The sequence below is a fragment of the Theropithecus gelada genome, chromosome 17, assembly GCF_003255815.1.
Source record: "Theropithecus gelada isolate Dixy chromosome 17, Tgel_1.0, whole genome shotgun sequence".
NCBI classification, from domain to species: Eukaryota; Metazoa; Chordata; class Mammalia; order Primates; family Cercopithecidae; genus Theropithecus; species Theropithecus gelada.
Genome location: NC_037685.1, coordinates 52,907,029 through 52,931,396, shown reverse-complemented (window position 1 = coordinate 52,931,396; position 24,368 = coordinate 52,907,029). Strand labels below are relative to the sequence as shown.

Here is a 24,368-nt window from a genome sequence, read left to right as displayed (position 1 = left end):
TTATAACATAAAACTAGTACTTTATAAGAAACATTTCACAATAACTTCAAATTTTATAGGCATCGGCACAACCCCCACGTCCAATGATGAACCACAAACAATATTTGTGCTGCACAGTGTAAAACATTAGGAAGGACATAGGAAAGATTAAAGACTGAAAGAGCTGTACTATTAGTTTATGCTGTTATTCACCTGCTATTGGTATGTAGATTGTTTCCTAGCGAAGTATCATTTAAGGCAAATATGGCAACAATATAGTGACAGAAATGTCACAAATAAAACTTCATGGGCCGGGCGTGGTGGCTCAAGCCTGTAATCCCAGCACTTTGGGAGGCCGAGACGGGTGGATCACCAGGTCAGGAGTTTGAGACCAGCCTGGCTAACACGGTGAAACCCCGTCTCTACTAAAAAATACAAAAAAACTAGCCGGACGAGGTGGCGGGAGCCTGTAGTCCCAGCTACTTGGGAGGCTGAGGCAGGAGAATGGTGTGAACCCGGGAGGCGGAGCTTGCAGTGAGCTGAGATCCGGCCACTGCACTCCAGCCTGGGCGACAGAGCAAGACTCCGTCTCAAAAAAAAAAAAAACTTCATGAACTCTCCACTTAAAAATGAAAGAATTGACTTTGGGAGGCCGAGGCGGGCGGATCACGAGGTCAGGAGATCGAGACCATCCTGGCTAACATGGTGAAACCCCGTCTCTACTAAAAATACAAAAAACTAGCCGGGCGTGGTGGCGCGCGCCTGTAGTCCCAGCTACTCGGAGGCTGAGGCAGGAGAATGGCCTGAACCTGGGAGGCGGAGCTTGCAGTGAGCCGAGATCGCGCCACTGCACTCCAGCCTGGGTGACACAGCGCGAGACTCCGTCTCAAAAAAAAAAAAAAAAAAAAAAAAATGTAAGAATTGAGAAGCCTTTGAATGTCGAATGAAAAAATAAATCCTTATCTAGTTATTATTTTTTTTTTTTCTAGCTAGTCCTTAAAATACAGAATTAATTTAACTTCAGAGTGCCTATGCAGCTGACGGTATTCCTGGTTTCTGGATCCCCCAAGAGAAATTGATTTAGTAGACAAGTATTGCAGCTGTTAGAAAAATCCTATAGACACATCACTTAAAAAAACAAAAACAAAACAACACTACCCCTACAAAAACACTAAGAGTCCAAGCTGTAATTTACAGAAAAAGACTTTAAATGCTGCACTACTGGATTAATAGACTTTCTTCCTTTTGAAAATGCACAGGAGTTTCCAAATTCTCGATGTAAGGAATGCACACACGTTAAGACACTGTTCCCAGCACACGGTAAGTGCTTCAATACAGACTTAGCAAAGCTGAACAGCAGCTGCCAGCTCGGGGACTCACTCGGCTTACATGGGGTAAAAGGGCAATCCCTTCTTTCTTTTGCTTTTTTAAAAAAATTTTTTCCACATACTATGAAAATGCTTTAGAAATCCCTTTTTTTCTACCTCACTCTAGTATTCATTTTTGAACCCCAGGTCCATTGGATCTAGTTATGTTTCTAACACTAGCATAACAAGCAATATAAGGGATACGATATGGAACAATAGTTATGACAGTAAGTAAGCTTTATTCTAAATCCACTGCACTCTAAGGAGCAAGAATTCTGTGAAACTTAACACTGGTTCCGTACTAGGATTGGTAAAGCAGATTTAAACAATCAGAGCTGACTCATACAAGTCATGAAATATTGCATGGTAATATTATCTTCCAATTAGAATTAAAACGTAAAAGTAATCCTTAAAACACTTCTTTTAATAAGAATCTGTATTTAAGGTAAAAGAGTAACTAGTTTTCTTCCAAATGTCCTGGTAGAGCTAAAACTATTATTATTTCTAAAAAGTATACTTTTAATGTGCAAGGTTTAAAAAATACTCATGGATTTCATTTCATTTCTTCTTCTATCTTTTGAGCAGAGGAAATGAACGTGCTTGATGGGTGGGAGGCGCTGGACAGCCAGCTTGCTCTCTCCAGTATCATCGATTTATTCTTTTATAGCTACAAGAACCGTTTGGCGGGGAGACTGGCAAGGATCTTCAAACAACCCATCCTTTCATGGGTGAAGGTGCAGACGACACAGTTACACTGCACTGACGCACCGTCCCAGAGAACAAGTATTGTTTTCCCTCTTATTACTGAGATATCCTGAAATGTATGCTCCCCACTTCTCAATCTGTAATTTGGCTACAATTTATGGCTTCCTTTTTGTCACATCACCTCGCTACAAAGTAATTACCCAACAAGCCAGAGAAATTAGATTCTGAATCAAGAATGCTGACCTCTAAATACACTCACTCACTCAACAAATTGCAAATTTATTTTATTGCATTACATTCTATAATAAACTTCCTAAAAACTTTATCAAGTACCTTTGTCATGACTACCTTGTCCTGCTAATCTTGAGATTAGGCTACAAATATACTAAAACTAGATGTAAGGTTCTTCCTTTATAAATTGTTATTTATCACCATCGCCCTTATACACAACACACACATCAAAATGCATATACAAAATACCTCAATGCTATGAAGGCTGCTCTACTCGTGTAGCAACATACTGCACGGCTTCACCTACTTGGCTGAACTCAAAATGGTTAATTATAAAAGAAACCAAGAAACAAACTAGAGTATAGAGTTCAAGTCATATTCTCCATGAATTTCACTGAACCAATTCAAATGCATGTACTATTATAAATCTTTTATAAAATAGTTGGTGTATTAATATGAACAATTATTGATAGAATTTTAATTTTTTTTTTTTTTTTTTTTTTTTTTTTTTTGAGACAAAGCCTTGCTCTGTTACCCAGGCTGGAGTACAGTGGCATGATCTCAGCTCACTGCAACCTCTGCCTCCCGGATTCAAGTAGTTCTCCTGCCTCAGCCTCCTCAGTAGCTGGGATTACAGGCACCCGCCACCACGCCTGGCTAATTTTTGTATTTTTAGTAGAGACGGAGCTTCACTATGTTATGTTGGCCAGGCTGGTCTCCTCACCTGACCTCAGGTGATCTGCCTGCCTCAGCTTCCCAAGGTACAAGCGTGAGCCACTGCACCCAGCAGGATTTTAATCTTTAAGGCAATACTTTTTCATTTTCACATTCATTCTCACCTCTTCGGTTCAGCAATAGATAATAATTTGATTTCTGGGTATAATGAAAAAATTCTTGCCTCCAAGAAGCCTAAAGTATTATCAAGAAACCTGCAGCCACAGAGAAACCTGGCTGAACACTGGAACTGCTCTCTGTGAACACTCTCTGTGAACATGCTAAAGACACCAAGCAAGGTGGCTTCATGACATGGGTTTCAAAAACACACATTAGTATCAAGAATGTTTCTCCCTGTGAAGATACTCTTTTTCCCTCGCTACACAACATAATCACCATCAAAGACACGAATTCCTATTTAAAAAGATGATAATCTGTATATATTCCTAAACAAACACAGCTCTGAAGAAAGTATTCTCACAGTAACACAAAGTCTTACGTGTGAAACCTGTTTGCCTACTGGAAAAAAACTTTCAGGATTTCACAAAATTAAGATTATAAAAACCATTTTAAAAATAATTTCTAAAAATTAGAAATATATTTGGTTCGCACCAAACAAAACCCAACAGTTGTTCTTATATGGTAAGAGTGCACACAAGCTTTCAATAAAAGCTATTATTTTAAAGGTTCATTTTTAAAATTATTATTCTACATGTTATTGCCTGTAATAAATTATTGCACACTATGCAGGTCCCCCCTCCCCCGTGTTTTTTTTTGAGACGGAATTTCGCTCTTGTTGCCCAGGCTGGAGTGCAGTGGCATGATCTTGGCTCACTGCAACGTCCGCCTCTCGGGTTCAAGTGATTCTCCTGCTTCAGCCTCCCGAGTACCTGGGATTACAGGCGCCCGCCACCATGCCTGGCTAATTTTTTGTACTTTTAGTAGAGAAGGGGTTTTGCCATGTTTGGCAGGCTGGTCTCGAACTCCTGACCTCAGGCAATCGGCCTGCCTCAGCCTCCCAAGGTGCTGGGATGACAGGCGTGAGCCACCGAGCCCGGCCTATACAGATACTTTTCATGCAGTTAATCCATGTCATAAAGCAGTGGAAGGAATTCGTACTCTGACTTCACCAATGAGGAAACATGCTCAAAACAAGTGACGCAGCCTGAGCTCTCACCCTTCATGATTGTTTGGCCCATAGCTGTACGGTCTCCCTCAAAGTTCACATCTTTCCATCCCATGCTAACTCCCGAACTCATTTCTTTAATATGCCTCAATTTACCAAATTTTACTTAAAAGATCATGTCTTGGCCAGGTGCGGTGGCTCACACCTGTAATCCCAGCACTTTGGGAGGCCGAGGTGGGTGGACCGCAAGGTTAGGAGCTCAAGACCAGCCTGGCCAACATGGTGAAACCCCGTCTCTACTAAAAATACAAAAATTAGCCAGGTGTGGAGGCGGGCGCCTGTAATCCCAGCTACTCGGGAGGCTGAGGCAGAAGAATCGCTTGAACCTGGGAGGTGGAGGTTGCAGTGAGCCAAGACCATGCCATTGCACTCCAGCCTGGGTGACACAGTGAGACTCCATCTCAAAAAAAAAAAAAAAAAAAAAAAAAAAAAAGATCATGTCTTTACATACTTTTCCATCTCAGGACAACTATGTATTACATCCTATTACTACAATCACTGGGTGCCCAAGAAAACAAAAGATGAAACGTTTCTGTCCCAGAGGTCCAATTTGGTTTGGCTGGATTTGTTTCTCTATTTCTGGTATCAGCTGTACACTCCCCTGGTCCTCTACTCCCAGCATACACAAGATACAACGGAAACCGCTTGAGGCTGAGATGACATTTAGGAGGTTTACTCTTCAATAAAGTCATCATGCATGGGCCACCCCGTTAGCCCTCAACTTCACCACACATCCCCAACCTGGTTTCTATGACTAATGCAAAACTTATCCCTCTGTCCTTTTCAATAGGTGACTGATTATTTTTAAAAATGATTTTTAAATATCATAAACAGCTCAATTAAAAATTGAGTAAAATAAATGAAAATAAATAATACTTTTCTTGAATGAAACCCATCAGGTTCATCGCTAGAGCATGCCTGCTATGAAATAAGCACAATACACATATACTTCTCTGCAAATGCATGTAGGCTTTCTATATTCCAACACTCCTATGTCAAATCTTGAAGGAAAAATTGTCAAGATGTCAGTGACCTCAAAATAAATAAATTCTGTACTTAAAATTTGCAAATCAAGGATGCCATATATCTTCCAGCAATTCTTTAAAATGTTTAGGAACACGCTTAACTCACAAGCAGAAACTAAAAGGTAGCTTAGTTTCTAAATACAGGCTCAACATGCTCTTTAATCCACCTGGTTTAGAAGAGAAAATAAACTAAGGGGGAGAGGGAAAGTGCAAGGAATTCATGTTAAATAAAACCTGACTAGTTCAGAATCTGTGATCATCTGAAAGAGGTGTGAGTAAAGCGTAAATACTCAAAATTACCCTGGATTTTTAAGTTTAGAACATAAATTATCCCTCTGAAACATTCAAATCTACCTATCATGCCTTTAAACTTCTACCCTTCTGTTACTACATTTTCTCCACCACATAAACACTTGTCTGACCTGGATCCTTTCCTCATCAAATCATGAAAGTGCCCGATTACATAAACATAATCATCTCGAGTTCCCTATTCTCTGAACACCTCTGAAGGGATACAAAAAACTCACATACACATTGGCAGAATCTAACCAAAACAACCTACAATTTAACATGAAATTCTAACAAAATATCTACATTCCTTTTACAGCTTTTCAAAAAGATTCACATTTTGATTCATAAAAAGAAGGATTAGTTTCAACAATGTAATCACTACTTTGTGGAATGAAATCAGTTTTTTCCATGATTAATACAGCTACTCACAGTAACCGTCACAAAAGCAGCTGTGTTGCCAAGGGGTTTTAGTAGATGTTTTCTAAATTTAAATATAAAATATGGAAAACACACATTTGAAAATTTATACCAAAAAACATCTTTAGTATTATCGGTCTTAATTTCAATGTAAATTAAATTCTACCAGGATACACTATTAAAGCATTACCATCCAAAAAATTAGAGCGCACAGTCTAATGAAAACAAGCAAGGTTACAATGATTTGAACCAAACTATGTTTACATAATTGCCAAATAAGTCCAAAGTAAAAAATTCTCAAAAAAAAAATAAAATTACACATAACTACACCACACCACAGTAGCACCCTGTAAACAATGTTTTTGCTGTTAGAATGAGCTTTCAACGTAATTTTTATGTGAAAAATTGTGTTGAACAAACCACAGCTCATTTCATTCCGTCTCCTATATTTGGGTACTAAAGTATCTCAAAATTAAACGCTTAAGACCAGTTACTATCACCAACAAAACTATTTTCATCCACAAATTTTTAAAGGTCATGTTTCCCAAATAATTTGCACACCTAAACAAAATGGTCATTTTAATAGCTAGCACTCAAAATAATTACTTTCCATGAGAAATGTTCCAAAGGCACCACAAATGTCTTTGTGAAAGCCTGACACAGTTCACCTTAGAATAGTCACTCACCACTTCTTCCAATGCAGCACTTCGCCCGAAAGAACAAGTGAGGTGTGTGAGGCAGTTAACGAAGGAGGAGAAAAGCTCATTTGGAATGGCGGTTAGAACATTTCGTGGGAACACGGTTATCAGGTTGCTGATAATGCTAGAGATGCCCACAGCTTCAGAATCTTCTATTTCAATTCTAAAACCAAGGAATGAGTATTATTACGTGGCAGTAAAAGAAAAATTATTAATATAATAGCTCATTTCCAAACAAGCAAATATCGTTACTGATTCATTTTAAAAGGTATGTCTTTATTAATTACAAATTACCCATATGACTTTACTTCAAAATATAACGGCGAAAAATAACTAGTTCTTTTTTTTCTTCTACTGTTACACACAAAACATAGAGTTCCTTTTTCAGCTGCAAAGGGCAAGTATACCTACCCATTGATAGTATTCAGTAATCCCTCAATGAAGTGTGCGAGATAATCAACTTGTGATCCTTCATCAGGGAAGATGGGTCCATGAAGAGAAGCTAACTGGGCAAGGCACTGCAGAGAATCTTGTGCCATATCTGAATCTTCTCTGATTTTTCGATGTACCTGTTAGAAACAATTACTAATCCATAAATATAAATTCTTCCTTTGTAAGGGTCACGTGTCTACCATGCCGAATGAGGTAAGAGAAAAATTCACTGTAGCTGGTTATTTCCAGAAAATTAATTCCTGAATTAAACTAAATTTAGAAAGTTGTCCCTCAGTTCACTTTACAGGCCATTATTTTAAACATATCAATTGATTTTTAACTGAGGGCTACCTACATTTTGAAAATTGATCCGTCTCCAGCATGTTATGACAAAGAGAGAAACAGATGCCAGCCAGTCAGACACACTGCTTCTTCTAAAAACAGCAACGACGACAGTCATCTGTATTATGCTAACTATGCCTAGCTACAGCTTCTTGCTAAAGTTAGCAGACAAGTTCAATCAAGAGTATATAGATGCTGCTTTAGTGGAAGTAAACAGTTGCACACTTAGAAAAGCAATATACCATTGAATCCCTAGACATTCACGCATTCATTCAACCGAAATATAATAAGCACACTCTTTTATTAATTCTCAGTTCACTGGCCGGGCGCGGTGGCTCAAGCCTGTAATCCCAGCACTTTGGGAGGCCGAGGCGGGTGGATCACGAGGTCAGGAGATCGAGACTATCCTGGCTAACATGGTGAAACCCCGTCTCTACTAAAAAAAATACAAAAAACTAGCCGGGCGTGGTGGCGGGCGCCTGTAGTCTCAGCTACTTGGGAGGCTGAGGCGGGAGAATGGCGTGAACCTGGGAGGCGGAGCTTGCAGTGAGCCGAGATCACGCCACTGCATTCCAGCCTGGGAGCACAGCGAGACTCCGTCTCAAAAAAAAAAAAATTCTCAGTTCACTTACAATTTGTTTGAATCTCAGTTTAACCTACATCATTGCTATTAATAAATGCTAAAAGATTTTGAATACAAAATGTAAATTATACTTAAATCCATTTAAAGCTCACCTAAATTTTATTTCAATGATACAATACGGACATGAAACACCTGGAATAGTGTTCTCCACGAAGGAAATGCTCTTGAAATACTGCTCCCTAGTTTTATAGTATTAATATTCTCAGATGTTAAAGGTTTCATAATAGAGCCAAGGAAAATTCAGTGAAGAAATATGATCATTATTAATCTTAATCCATCCAACACTTACTGTTGGATGATGTACTTGCCGAGGTACTTAACTACTCTAGCCCTTTTCTTTCCCACACAAAGTTCTCTCTCTTTTGTAAATGTGTGACACCGAACTCATAGTTTTCGGTTATATTCACTTTGACTAGGCAAATTGTTTCTCAATTACTTGCGGTCAGAACATTTAAGTACTCACTGGTATATGCTGAGCCACAATGAAAACTCAGTAAATCCTTGTTCACTGAGACCATTAATCCCTAATCCCTGAACTTCTTAAGGTTCTAGTAATGAAATTTAAAATACTAAATAATCTCTAACATTACAAAGCTAACCGATCTACTGACATGCTTAAAATACGCTATACTCTTTGGACTAGAACAAACCACAGCCCATAAGCCAAATTTGGCCCACGCCTGTTTTTATATGGCTGTGAGCTAAGAATGGTTGTTGTTGGGGTTTTTTCCTCCATTTTTGTATGGTTGGGGGAAAACCAACAAAAATAATATTTTGTGATTTTGTGACCTGTGGAAATTATACAGAATTCTTTTTTTTTTGTTTTTCCTGAAACAGAGTTTCACTTGTTGCCCAGGCTGGACGGAATGCAATGGTGCAATCTTGGCTCTCTGCAACCTCCGCCTCCCCGGTTCAAGCGATTCTCCTGCCTCAGTCTCCTGAGTAGCTGGGATTACAGGCGCCTGCCACCATGCCTGGCTAATTTTTGTATTTTTAGTAGAGACGGGGTTTCACCAAGTTGGCCAGGCTGGTCTCAAACTCCTGACCTCAGGTGATCTGCCCGCCTTGGCCTCCCAAAATGCTGGGATTACAGGCGTGAGCCATCACGCCCAGCCAAAATTCATTTTAATGACCATTAAAAAGCTTTACTGGAACACTACCATGCTTATTTATATATCATTTACGGCTGCTTCTGTACTACAATGGCAGTGTTGAATATGAACATATGACCTGCAGAGCCTAAAGTGTTTACTATCTGGCCCTATACAAAAAATGTCTGCAAATTCTTGGTCTAGAATACAAATATTTTTCAAACTATATTCTAATGTATTTTAAGTTTTATATAGTAAATTCCAAGTACAATAGACAAATTCATATGTGCACACTGTCTAGTTCACAAACTTCTGAACACAACTCACTCTTATAAATTCTTTATCTGAAATCTGTAATTAAATTTTTATCACGATGCCTTAGAAGCTAATCAGCATTTAAGCATGCTATCCAGGGAGATATTCTGTCAACAGACACAATGTAATCTGGGACAATAAGAATCCATCTGGACTGGGCGTGGTGGCTCACGCCTGTAATCCCAGCACTTTGGGAGGCTGAGACAGGCGGATCACAAGGTCAGGAGATCGAGATCATCCTGGCTAACAAGTTGAAACCCCATCTCTAATAAAAAATACAAAAATTAAAAAAAAAAAAAAATTAGCCGGGTGTGGTGGTGGGAGCCTACAGTCCCAGCTACTTGGGAAGCTGAGGCAGGAGAATGGCGTGATCCCAGGAGGTGGAGCTTGCAGTGAGCCAAGATCACGCCACTGCACTCCAGCCTGGGCGACAGAGCAAGACTCTGCCTCAAAAAAACAAACAAAAAAAAATTCATCTCACAATCTTAAATGTTCATTAAGGTCTCGAAGCGAGCAATCAAAAGAAAGAATACCCGCAATGAAATAACTAAAAAGTTAAAATAAATAATAACTGTCTTTCGAGACAGTGTGTGCTGTTCAAACTTAATTTATGTTACCTGAAATATAAACCACATAAAACTATTAATAAATGCTTAATTTTTATACAATATAAATTCCTGCCTTTCTTCCAATATCATCATTACAAAAAAGTTCCTCCATATCTGAACATGTATTTCATTATAAACTATATTACAAAACGGAAAGCTGAATCACCACCTGAATATGGGAAAAGGACAGAGGGATAAGGGAAAGCAAAGACCAGCAGGACGCCCAGTGAGGTGAACGGCAAGGCTATGCATCAAACAAAGGAATACAAGGAAGGAGAAGCAAGTAAAGGAAGATGACGAATTCTACTGGAACATGTTAAATCTGAGATGTCTGTGGGCCATCCAAATTAAAACATCCAGTAAGCACTTGGATTATAAGGCTCTGAAACTCTGGAGCAGGCTGTGCTGAATATAGATGGAGGAGTCATCTGGGAACCAATGCCTGAAGTCCTACGTGTCAAATAGAGCCACAGGAAAGTGTACAGAGTCAGCAACGTTGAGAATTAAGATAGGAATGCCAATATTTATGGGATGAGCAAAGAAGGAAGAGACTATAAGCAAGATCAAGACGACTCTGGTCAAAAAGGTAGGAAGAAAACACAATGAAAGTGGGTTTTTTTTCCCAAGACCTTATGGAAGGAAAAAAAATCAAGAAGTTTGTAAACTTCAGTAGGGCAGAATGCAACCCAAAGTATTCCAACATATTTAAAGTCTTAAGATTAACATATTTAAAGTCTTGCTCTGATGCAACAGTATACTGATGGTTATCCAAATCTAGCACAAGTGATATCCAGTGGAAAAGAACTTTAAATTAGGCAATAAATTCATATAACTAAAATTAAATTTAACCAGAATTAAATAAAAAGATTAGCCATTCTCATTTTTAAAACAAGTAACAAACTTGTTCATAAACTGCTTAAGTGAAAATAGCTACAAACCCAAAAATTGTTCAAATAAAGCAAAAAAGGGTTAACTTTCAAATTCAAAAGTTATTTGCATGTGGTTGTTCACAGCTGACAGGAGCAGCTGTCTGGTTTGTCTAGACAGCTGTTCAGATTTGGTAGAGCTGTTTCCAGTACTGCCAGCGAGTTTTTCACCTTTTCAAAAACTGCTGGAGTGGAATCGACTTTCAGTCAAGTGCATAATACAAAGACTTGGACTTGGATTCGTATCAAAACAATTCCTGTCAGATGAAGCAGGCCACGGAATTTCAAAATTTAGTTACAATTATCCCTTTGATCTTGACAGTGGTTTCAGCCATCATTTGTCTGATTTTAAAAAGAAACCACAAGGTGATTTAATGCTCACTCTGAATATTTCTATAGAAAATATCTTTTATATATACCCATGGATAGATAACCTTGCTCTAGATATCTTAAAATACATACCACGTAACTACTTTATTTTAAATGGTTCAATCAGAAAAAGGCAGTTGAAGGGCTCATCTATATTTTTAAAACAAATGAAAACAAACTAAAATTAACAATTGGGATTAAGCAAAATAGCTTTTCTACTTTTAATTGGTTTTTACTTGGGCTTTTGTCCATATCATTATATCTAACTTACTTGTATATTCAACCTATAACTGCAAATTAGCATCCAACACATAAATGCACACAAATTGTTTGTCCAGCTTTTGACTGCTCTATTAGGATACACATTGGTCAATGTGGGAACATACTGCTTACATCTTGGTATTTAGCCAATAATAAAGAGGACTGTCTGAAGTTATACATGAGATAAACTGCTATTCAATAATACCAACTTCACTAATGGCTCATAAATATAAGAAGTATAAAACCTACACTCCAGAATAGCAGTTCTCAAACTGTGGTCCAGGGATCCCTGAAGCTTTTTAAAAGCCTGTCAGGTTGCCTGTGACAAGAAACTACTGCATAATCCTATGAAGACAGTATCTGCATCTCCCACTGTCACTGTCACACAGGTAAAAACTATTTGCATATAACATGAAGACAGCAGCTGCGTTTCCCATTCTCACCGTCACACGGGTTAAAAGTGGATTAAGTCTGATATTATAGATTTACAAAAATGCAAAACAATGCTATTCTTCTCATTAAACTTGCTTTGTTTTCAAAAATACAGTTAATTAAAATGTTACTTATGTTAATATGTAATCGTTTCTTATTGTTACTTTTTAACACATTATTTTGTAAAGTTTCGTTTGAATTTTTAATAGGATAAACATAGCCTATATAAAGAAAAGTTCTTTGGAGTTCTCGATAATTTTTAAGAGTATAGAGGGGTCCTAAAATTAAAAGTTTGAGAACTTCTGCTCTAGGATATTAAGCCCTTCATAACTATGTGACATTTTTATAAATTAGCAAGAAACTTTTAAAATAATTTCTATTTAAGCAGCTATATTGATGAGAAGATAAGACTTTAGGGGAGAAAAGCAATCTGTTTTGTTTTACTTAAGAAACACGCCAAGGCATTTCCTCTCTTCTATGGCTCTTGCTACCAGAGAGGAAGACTACAACTTACTGTGAAGAAAAGCTCCATCACTCTGCTGTCCAGAAGAGTCTCCCGCCAGGACTCTGTTGGCTTCAACAGCACGTTTTGCGAGGATTCAAACATAGCTATATAATGTCTGCCCAGTTATTCGGTGTCAAGGTCAACAACAATAACATTCTTACTTTGTCTAAAGTATAAGTGTATCCTAAATATAACAGGAGCCATCTAGAAAGAATTTGTAATGGTAACAGTTTAAGCCTCTTCACATATGCTACATAATTCATGCATGAAGCTAAGGAATAAAAGGCATTAAGTGCCTGGGGGAAAAAAGAATGTTACAGGAATGTAAGGTAATGCTTTCACTGTAATTATGTGTCATGCTGTAGGCATACAGAAACTTTGAGAACCAGAGAATTTAATAGTGGCAACAGAAGGAAATACTCTTATTGCAAAGCATACGCCAAAATTCATGCAAAAAGAATCAATTTCTGCACGTTTATCCCATCATTTCCCCCCAATATCTTGCAACAATTAACACCACATATACAAAATGTGAGTCTCACATTGTCTACTTGGAAAAATAGCATTTTTCCAAAAGAAATATATTCACTGGGAAAACAAAAGAACAAAAAGAGTGAACACTTATAACATCAAAGAAAAACAACTCCCACAGCTCATAGTATCTAAACATCAAGACAAAGAAATAATCCAACGAAAAACTTCATAGATGCTTATTTAAAATTCCCACAGACTAAAAAGCAATTTATATGGTGTTCAGGCATTCAATTTCAAACATGCTTCAAACAGAATACTGTTTTACCATAAATAAAGCAACCATCATATATATTTGTAGGTTTTTATGAATACTATTTATTGATACCGCCACAGTAACTGAGGCTTTTAAGAAATGAGAAAACTTGGCCGGTCATGGTGGCTCACGCTTGTAATCTCCGCACTTTGGAGGGCCGAGGCGGGCAGATCACCTGAGGTCAGGAGTTCGAGACCAGCCTGGCCAACACAGTGAAACCCATCTCTACTGAAAATACAAAAATTAGCTGGGCGTGGTGGCATGCACCTGTAATCCCAGCTACTTGGAAGGCTGAGGCAGGAGAATCACTTGAACATGGGAGGCGGAGGTTGCAGTGAGCCGTGACCACACCACTGCACTACAGCCTGGGTGACAGGGAGAGGCTCTGTCTCAAAACAAACAAACAAACAAACAAACAAACAAAAAACAGTGGTTATGCCCCTTCCATTGGTAATCAAATGTCCAGCTAAAATACTTCGACTACACAACATTCACATCACTCAGTGAGAAATCTTAATGACAATCACCCAGAGCTATCGTCTGAAAAAAGTAGATAGAAATTCAAATACTATATTTTGAGTAAAGTCTAAATCGTTATTTTTACAGAAAAAGTATTATTCACAGAGAAAATTAAAGGCTGTAATAATGCTCTAGAAACCTTTTTTTTTTTTTTTAAGATTATTTGTTAACCCCCTTTAAAATAGCTAGTTCTATTTGGTCTCTGAAGAGCAAGGGGGCCACTATGAGTTGTTTCAAGAAGAAAAGTCACTGCTTGTTTCTGAAAAGTCACCCCCAAAATCCTCTGCAACTCCATCCGACTGGTTAAAAGTGAAACTCAAATCTGGTTCATTTAAACTTCCCTTCTCTCTTCCTTTATCTGCCCCCTTGTGGAGGTACAGGGAAAGAGGTGAAGGCCAAAAAAGCCAAAAGAAAAAAGCCTGATTTTAAAAAGAGGGGAAAACAATCAGCCCGTGAACACTAAGAGCTGTCAACAGACAGTGAGCCCATTTTCTTACGAGGCACCGATCGTGGTCTAAGGCCAATGCTGTGTTCTTCAACCAATACTACAATATACTGATTTATCGGACACCTAGGATTTGCTTCAAAATAGTCTGGGGTTGGCCGGGTGCGGTGGCTCAAGCCTGTAATCCCAGCACTTTGGGAGGCCGAGGCGGGCGGATCACGAGGTCAGGAGATCGAGACCATCCTGGCGAACACGGTGAAACCCTGTCTCTACTAAAAATACAAAAAACTAGCCGGGCGAGGTGGCGGCGCCTGTAGTCCCAGCTACTTGGGAGGCTGAGGCAGGAGAATGGCGGGAACCCGGGGGGCGGAGCTTGCAGTGAGCCGAGATCGCGCCACTGCACTCCAGCCTGGGAGACACAGCGAGACCCCGTCTCAAAAAAAAAAAAAAAAAAAAGTCTGGGGATGGCAGAGCACAGATGAAACAACACTGGCTGTTTAAAGCTGGGTATTCTCTCTACTATTGTATATCTTTGAAAGTTTCCACAATAATGGGATGGCAAAGGCTTTAGTACATGAAATAAATCTTCTGAGTAAGGCAATCAATTATTTTTGTTGTGTGTGTGTGTGTGTGTGTATGTGTGTGTGTGTGTGTGTGTGTTTAAAAATGAGACAGCATCTCACTATGTTGCCCAGGGAGGTCTTGAACTCCTGAGCTCAAGCGATCCTCCTGGCTCATCCTCCCAAAGTGCAAGGATTATAGGCATCAGCCAGCACACCTGGCCAATTCTTCATACTTCATAAAAATTTAAATACATTTCACTTACTCTTTCCTAGTTTTACTTCTCTTTATTTTCAATACGCCAAATCTAACAAACAAAATATACGTATGTAACATTTTCAACTAGGAAAGTAATGATTTTGTAATATTTCATATGCTTATAAAAGGTGTTATGATTTTATTTTTAAATTAGTTAGGATATGAAACAGATAAATGGGTTCACATAACCATAACAAAATGGTTGGCCTCAAACCTGACCATTTACCATGTTAGTAGTTAGCAGATGTATGATCCCTGAGAGTAAGAAGGCAAATACTTCAGGTACTGTAACTGCAAGAGAATGAAAGCCCAAACCTCCCTTCAAGAGCTGCAGACAGTTCAAGTACAGAGGACGAACACAGGTGGCAGAAACGAAGGGAATCATATTCATAAATTTTGCTACTTCTGGATATATGAAAAACTCTATTCCAAGTAAATGAGGAGAATCTCTCACATTCTAATTATGCCTTCCAGGTATAACACAGCAAGGGGGATAACAGTGTGTTTTGGTAAGAGGGAGATGATAACCTAAAGATTCAATAAATCTTACAGAAGTATCAGTAAGAAAATACAGGAAGAAATCTTACAAAAGGAAACTATTAAACCTAAACCAAAATTCTCGTATAATTCTCTCCTCTACCTTTTTATAAATTATAGAAAGCATATACTCTATTAATACTTCTGGATATCAATTATTTACATTAAGGGAAAATGGACATGAGTTTTAAAAAGGACTTTTTCCAGATATAAAATGGAGTTCACTGCAATGGCTCATGTAACATCAGATTCAAAATAACCCTGAAACCTGATTTTTAAAAATCTTGGTCTAGCCTCTCCTAATCATGGTCTGTTTTTCAGCACACTGTCCCTGGTGCCCAATTCTGTGGCCAATTTTCTTCAAATGTTGGTAACCAGAATATTTTTAAGATTATAATTCCTTATATGTGGCCAAGAGCATGGGAGATTTATGAGTTAGTATTTAATATCTATCAGAAAATACTTTTCCCCATAATTATTACAAAGCTCCGTGTTACTTTTGTTTTCCAATCCCAAACCTGGAAAGGATTTTTATCTCTGGCATGAGGTCTGTCTTCTAACAAGAATGCACACTTGTAATGCTCCATGCAAAGAGGCTACACTTACCTTCCACTGAAAAACTAATCTACAACACCACAGACTTCACCACCTTCTATCAGCCAGCCTGGCAATACCACTAATAATACCACTATTATATACCATAATAAAAATGCACATGTACTGTATTATACTTTTTATAAGACACAATTACAATCCTGTAACTACAAATCATATCCCACTCTACTAAAAAAAATTAATATTCCCAAAAGCATTTAAATAAACATAAAACAAAAAGAACAGTATAATAAATATTTATATGGAGCAGCATTAAAATGTTTATACAGAACAAATATTTAAAGACAATGCTATTCTGACAAGAAATATGTTTTAGTCATCAGATTGTACCGTGAAACTGCTGAAGTTGCTGCCCCTGAATAAGAGACTATGCCGGCTCTATGTGGGAGGGAGGCTTACTATGCATTCTATAACGTTTACTGTTACCTAAAATATTGTTATTATTCATGTACATGCATTACTTTTCAATTTGAAAAAAAAAACTAGTGAAGAACATATCACAATGTGGGCAGAATAATGATATACAAATCTGGACCATATCTTTACATTCAAAATAATATAAAGAATTAAGGTAATTCATTTTTAATCAGGTATTCTCAAATGACTATTTTTATCTGTATGTATAAGAAATAAAAAAATAGTATTTCAACCCCAGATAATTCTTAATGATTCTTATAAGAAATCAAAAAATACCATTTCCACCCCAGATAATTCTTAGATGCTTAACTTAAAAAACAAACAGAACCACTCCACCAGAATTCGGAAATCTAGCACTACTATTCTTAAAGCAGTATTTTAAAAATAATTTCTAGGTTAAATAAAGCAATACTTTCATTTAAAAATAATTTTAATAAAACAATAGTTTCCTTTTAAAACTTTGAAAAGTTTGATTTATAGTCACCACTTTAGCATTTTACAGTATCTGGACATTACATTCTTTATCTTTTACAACGAATATGTCACCAACAAAAGAACAGTTTGACAATGAACTGATTATTCACTAAACTGTCTCTCATTATATGCTAATCAAATTTTATGAGACACAAAAGTCACAAAAGATTGGAACTAAATAGCTATTATTTCACCAAAGTTCAAACGAGAGTATAATTCAAGAATTTTCTTGGGCTATGGCTTTATATATTTTTCAAAAATAAATACTGAATGCATGCAATTTATATTTTTATCAGAATGATTCATTTGTAACCAAACAAACCACAATTCCATCAATAAGAAAGCCAAACAGAGCTGCTTTCAGTCTTTTGCTAACCTTCTATCTTAAAAAAAAATCTGTCATACACATCTGATCTTACTTTACCTTCCCATGTTCTCACCAAATCAAAGAATCAGGACCTTCAGTACAGTGATTTTTTTGCGGGGGGTGGTCTCTGTACCAAATACAAGTCCACTCCCTCGTAGCAAGAGTTCCGGCAAGGGATCCAATTCTGAAGTGCTAACACCCAACCAGTCTTCTAAGCTCAACGCCATCATAATCCCTCGGAAAATCAGTTCCAGCTACATATAAATTCGACTGTACCACAGAAGAGTGAAGAACCAACTCTCCATTCCCTGCCCCCTCTCCCACAACAATCCTATCTAGCTCTAAAATTCTCCACTTAGGAAAGCTCACCAACTTCTGAGAAATCAAAGGCATATATAAATGTACCACCTGCCCTATTCTGTAACTGCATGGCCAGAGACAAACATACACCAGGCCGAGAGCCAGAAGGACAGCTTAATCGCACCCTGTACTGACTGTCACTGGATAATCCTACTAAATCTTCGGTCTCAAGTTCTCATACGACAAACGGCATTATCATTAAATACGTACATCTTAACATGAAGGGGGGAAAACATCATCTTTGGAAATACACACGTCCTTAAATATGCAATTAAGTTTATCCACTAACACTTTCAGTAAGGGTAACGTTTTGTGATTGTGAATGACACTCAAAAAAAATAATTAAATGAGGCATACAATAGCTACACATTATCCTCAAGCAAATATGGACAATCTGAAAATTTCCTCTGCCTATTCTTGTGATTACTTTACAATACAGATAGATCTTGTAGCAAAAATGGGCATTTCACATGAGGAATAAATGCTTTACTCCCTTCATCTTTCCATACTATTTTTTACCCTACTTCATCAGTAAAACAAAGTTTCAGGAGGTACAGCAAGCCCATTTTCTTTCTTAAATATTTAATCCCTTTCGCTATTAAATTTTCTAACAACAAAAACTGCTACTTCTCCTTCTGGCACAGCACAGAACCAACGACCCCAGTCTCACAGCCCACACAGTCCGAGCAACCACAAATCCTTTGAAAGACAGGAGTGACCTTACCTGAATGCTTTCCCAAGCCTTGCCTCCAAACAGTAAAGGCTGGCTTTACTGGAAACCCAATTTAGGTGAAAGCTTCTGTATCCCATTACTACTCTATAATCCAGTTAGCTTTCCCCAAGAGATTAAGTTTAAAAAAAAAAAGTTTACCAAAACCAAATCAGATCCACAAAAATAGAATACCAATAAAAGGCAGTGTAACCAAACTAAAAAAAGAAATATCACTGAAGCCAACATACCACACATACCTGCCAAACATTCTTGTTACAAAATGATATTGTCACTTATGATTAGGATTGCCAAAACCCTTAAGCATTTATGGACACCAGGTGAACTACTAGCCGAACTATATTTATAGTAAACAAACATCCAAAAACTGAGCTAATACTTCTGAACCAGTTTCCTTCAATAATTAAATAATAAATATATAATAATAAATATTTACTGAGCATCTGTGCTAGGGTCTAACAATGCAGTGAGCAAAAGCATGGCCCATGCGTTCACGGAGTTTCGTGCAGTAGGTAAACAGACACCACTGTTCTCCCTCAATATCCGGAGGGGGACTGGTTCCAGAGCCTCCTGTGGTTACCAAAATCCACAGATGCTCTGATATAAATCCACAGTCTCTATTATAAAATGGCATCGTATTTGCATGAAACTTATAAACATCCCATATACCTTAAATCACCTCTAGATTAATTATAATACCCAACACTATGTAAGTGCTATGTATACTGTTGCACTGTTTTTAAAATTTGCATTTTTTTAATTGTTGTATTGTTATTTTTTATTTAGAATATTTTTGATCCTCAGTTGAATCCAAGGATGTGGGACCCACAAATTTGGAGGGCTAACTGTACTTAAATAATCAAAGGAATGAAAAATTACAGCGAGAAGGGAGCCAAACGGGAAAAAAATCATATACAACATGCAAGGGGAGAACACAGCAAAAGAAAGCCAACCTGGTCTAGGCTGAAGTACAATTAGGAGGGGATCAGGCAAAGACAGAGGACCTGGCAGAGAAGCCGCACGTGCCAGAAACAAGGCAGAAGGCACCTGGCCTGCGAGTGCAGCTCTACCAGAAGAGCTACGAGAGGGAGGCGGTGACGAGATCGCCCCGGACCCTAGCGCCCACTTTCAAACGGGGAAGATGGTATGACGGAGGACCACAGGACTAGGACACTTTCTTTGCACAACAACAATCTAAAACAGAATGAGAAGCAAGTGAATTGTCTCAAGAGTCTCAGGGTAACATGGGGCTACAAAGTGCAGAGGAATTTACTCTCTGGGTGAACATCTACCAAATCCCAGAAACTGTGGACTTTGCACCACTGGGTCTGGATAGGTGGATACTTTCATAAATCACCTGCTGCACATAGAAAACCCACATATAATAATCCTTAACAAATATGATGGTTTGCAGATAATATAATCATGTATATAATTCATTAGCATTAATAAGCAAGTTCAGCAAGATTACAGGATACAAGATCGACATACAAAAATCATTTGTGTTTTTCCCTGTACAGTGTGAAAATGAAATTAAAAAACAATTTACAATTGAGTAATAAAAGAATACTGACAAGTCTGAGCAACACAGCAAAACCCCATCTCTACAAAAATCAGCATCATGAAGCGTGCCTACAGTCCCAGCTACTCAGAAGGCTGAAGTTGAGAGGATCGCTTGAGCCCAAGAGGTCGAGGCTGCCGTGAGCCATGATTACACCCCTACACTCCAGCCAGGGCAACAGGGTGAGACCCAGTCTCAAAAAAAAAAAAGTACTTAGAATACATTTAATAACCTTTTACTCTGGAAACTATGAAACAGCGTTGAAAGAAATTAAAAAAAAAAACTTTAATAAATAAATCCAGGCCAAGCACAGTGGCTCATGCCTGTAATCCCAGCACTTTTGGATGCCAAAGCGGGAGGATCACTTGAGCCCAGGAGAGTTTGAGGACAGGCTGGGCAACATAGTGGGACCCTGCCCTACAAAAAAATTTAAAAATTAGCCAGGTGTGATGTGTACCTGTGGTTCTAGCTACTCGGGAGGCTGAGGCAGGAGGATCACTTGAACTCAGAGGTCAAGCCTGCAGTGAGCCATGATCATGCCACTACACCTCAGCTTTGGTGACAGAGAAAGACCCTATTTGTATAAATTAATAATAATTTTTAAAAATCAGAAAACTTAACTTTGTTTTTTGTTTGTTTTTGTTCTAAGAGACAAGGTCTTCCTCTGTTGCCCAGGCTGGAGTGCAGTGGTGCAATCATAGCTCAAGGTAACTTTGAACTCCCAAGCTCAAGCCATCCTCCTGCCTCAGCCTCCCAAAGTGCTGAGATTCAGGTGTTAGTCACCGTGTGCTGCATCTACTTTCTTTTTAAAGGGTACAATGCCAGGTAAAAATAGACAATAGTTGGAAGAAATACTGATTACTCAAAAAAAGAGAGGACAGAAGAAAATACTTCACAAGGGCTTTATACATAAGCATGCTTTAATATTCTATCATTCTCCTTGCAATTCTATCAGTTTAAAAAACTATAATAAAACACATCTTACCTGTCGGTAACAGACGATGGTGACTACCTGATTCCTTGAAACATCATCTCTTTGCTTCCCAAACACACCCTGCCTTGTTCTCCCATCCACTTGTCTTAATTGGCTTTCTTATTTTCTTTTGCTTCTTCCTGCTTTTTAACTACTGATGCACCTAAAGGTCCTGACATGGATCCTCTGCTTCTCCTTGGACCATCTCTCTTACTTCCTTAACTTCAAGGGCCCCATCAGAGCACTCTCCCACAACTTTATCTCCACCCCAATCTCCTTCTATCATTCTACCAATGGTGCAGCTGACCTGTGTAAAGTGGGTTTCTAAACCGTGGCATGATGGGTACTTTTAAAGGCTTCATTAAGACATAATTCACACAGTACGCAATTTACCCACTGAGTGTCCAGTTCAATGATTTTAGCATATTCACAAATTTGTGCAACCACAACCGTGATCTAATCTTGGAACATTTCCATTGTGCCAGAAAGACCCCGTATGCTTTAGCAGTCACCTCCTACATTCTTCCAATCACTCCAGTTCTAGGTAACCAGTAACCTTTCTGTCTCTATAGATTTGCCCATCCTGGACATTTCATACAAATGTTATCATAGAATTTGTGGTCTTTTGTGAATAGCTTTTTTCACTCAGTATAATGTTTTTTACATATGTTGTAGCATGTATCAGTAACTCATGCCTTTTTATGACCAGTAATATTCCCATGATATGGATATACCACATTTTATTTATCCATTCATTAGCTGATAGCCATTTGGGTTGTTTCTACTCATATAGTATGAATAGCCTATTCATATAGTACTGCTCTGAACATTCACGTACAAGTTTTTGTGTGGAAGACTATTGATACTTTGGGTCCAATAGTCGCCTGTGTGGGGCTGTTCCATGCTTTGTAGGATGTTTAGGATGTTTAGCAGCATCCCTAGCTTCAACCCAATAGCTGCCAGTAGCATTTCCTGAGTGGTTACAATCAATATTGTCTCAAGACACCACCAAATGTACCAACCATACAAAATTGTTCCTGGATGGGAATCAATGTTAAAGAGTTATGATTTGTTTGTTTTCTTTTTCTTTCTTCTTCTTTTTTTTTTTTTTTGGAGACAGTCTTCACTCTATCCCTCAGGCTAGAGCTAGAGTGCAGTGGTGCAATCTCAGTTCACTGCAACCTCTGATTCCCAGGCTCAAGCAATTCTCCTGCCTCAGCCCCCAAATAATGGGGTCACAGGTGTGTGTCACCACGCCTGGCGATCTTTTGTAAGAGATGGGGTGTATTAGTCCGTTCTCAGGCTGCTGATAAAGACATACCCGAGATTCAGCAATTTACAAAAGAAAGAGGTTTAACTGGACTTACAGTTCCACGTGGCTGGAGACACATGGAACAATCATGGCGGAAGGCAAAGAAGAACAAGTCCTGTCTTACATGGATGGCAGCAGGCAAAGACAGAATGAGGAAGACGCAAAAGTGGAAACGCCTGATAAAACCATCAGATCTTATGAGACTTATTCACTACCGTGAGAACAGTATGGGGGAAACCGTCCCCATGACTCAATTATCTCCCACCAGGTCCCTCCCACAACACACGGGAATTATGAGAGTACAATTCAAGATGAGATTTGGGTGGGGACACAGAGCCAAACCACATCATGAGGTTTTACCATGTTGCCCAGGCTGGTCTCAAACTCCTGAGCTCAAGCGATCCACCAGCCTTGGCCTCCCAAAGTACTGGGATTACAAGCATGAGCCACTGCACCCAGCCAAGTTATGATTTCATTAGTGAAACTTTGTATGAGCATAAATTTTGACCTAAGAACACTGTAATACAAGTTATTAACTATGATAGCATTAATGCCCTTAAATATTAATATCTAAATATTTACTCTTTACATTATTTTGTCAGTATCTCTCTATGCACATCCTAGAGCCACTGCTCAGTCAGCTTCAGTTGGTTTTCTCAATATTTTAATTAATATTTTAATACAGTACTTTATATAAGAAATTACCTTTTCAGGCTGGGCACAGTGGCTCACGCCTGTAATCCCAACACTTTGGGAGGCCGAGATGGGCGGATCACAAGGTCAGGAGATCGAGACCATCCTGGCTAACACGGTGAAACCCCGTCTCTACTAAAAATACAAAAAAATCAGCCGGGCGTGGTGGCAGGCACCTGTGGTCCCAGCTACTCGGGAGGCTGAGGCAGGAGAATGGCATGAACCTGGGAGGTGGAGTTTGTAGTGAGCTGAGATTGCGCCACTGCACTCCAGCCTGGGGGACAGAGCAAGACTCTGTCTCAAAAAAAAAAAAAAATTGCATTTTGGTCTTGTTCTGTTGCCCAGGCTGGAGTACAGTGGTGTGATGACAGCTGACTGCACCCTCAAAATCCTGGCCTCAAGAAATCTTCCCACCTCGGCCTCTCAAACAGAAATGAAACCCTAAGTCCACACAAAAATTATAGATGAATTCTCACAGCAGCATTATTAACAATAGTCAAAAAGGGGAAACAACTCAACTGTCCATCAACTGATAAATGGATTTAAAAAGTGGTATATCCATACACTATTATGGCAATAAAAAGGAAGGAAGAACTGATTGATGCTGCAGGCTACCAAATGATCTTGAAATCATTATGCTAAGTGAAGAAGCCAGGATGGGTGCAGTGGATGACACCAGTAATCCCAGCACTTTGGGAGGTCGAGGCGGGCAGACCACTTGAGGCCAGGAGTTCAAGACCAGCCTGGTCAACATGATGAAACTCCATCTCTACTAAAAAATACAAAATTAGCAGGGTGTAGTGGTGTGTGCCTATAGTCTCGGCTACCCGGGAGGCTGAGGCAGGAAAATCGCTTGCACCCAGGAGGCAGAGGTTGCAGTGAGCTGAGACTGCGCCACTACACTCCACCATGGGAAACAGTGAAACTCTGTCTCAAAAAAAAAAAAAAAAAAAAAAAAAGAAGCCAATCACAAAGGACCACATATTATATGATTCCATTTATACATCACGTCTAGAATAGGCAAATCCATCGACAGAAAGTGACTGCTAAGGACTGGAGAAGGTAGAAATGCAGACTAACTGCTAATGGACACAGGGTTTCTTTTTGGGATGATGAAAATGTTTTAAAACTACTGACAATTATTGCTGTACAACTCTATGACGATACTAAAAAACACTGAATTATACATTTTAAACAGGTATATAGTATAGTGTATGAATTA

The 24,368-nt window shown here is 38.6% G+C and overlaps 1 protein-coding gene across 1 annotated transcript in view; it reads right to left on the bottom strand.

The window, feature by feature from the left end:
* XPO4 (exportin 4) overlaps nucleotides 1-24,368 on the bottom strand; it is a 111,516-nt gene that overhangs the window by 35,887 nt on the left and 51,261 nt on the right. The window contains exons 7-9 of the mRNA XM_025364693.1: nucleotides 12,547-12,659; nucleotides 7,025-7,182; nucleotides 6,602-6,776 (exon numbers count right to left, since the gene is read on the bottom strand). Of these exons, the coding sequence (XP_025220478.1) occupies nucleotides 6,602-6,776; nucleotides 7,025-7,182; nucleotides 12,547-12,659 (446 nt within the window). The remainder of the gene's footprint in view (nucleotides 1-6,601; nucleotides 6,777-7,024; nucleotides 7,183-12,546; nucleotides 12,660-24,368) is intronic.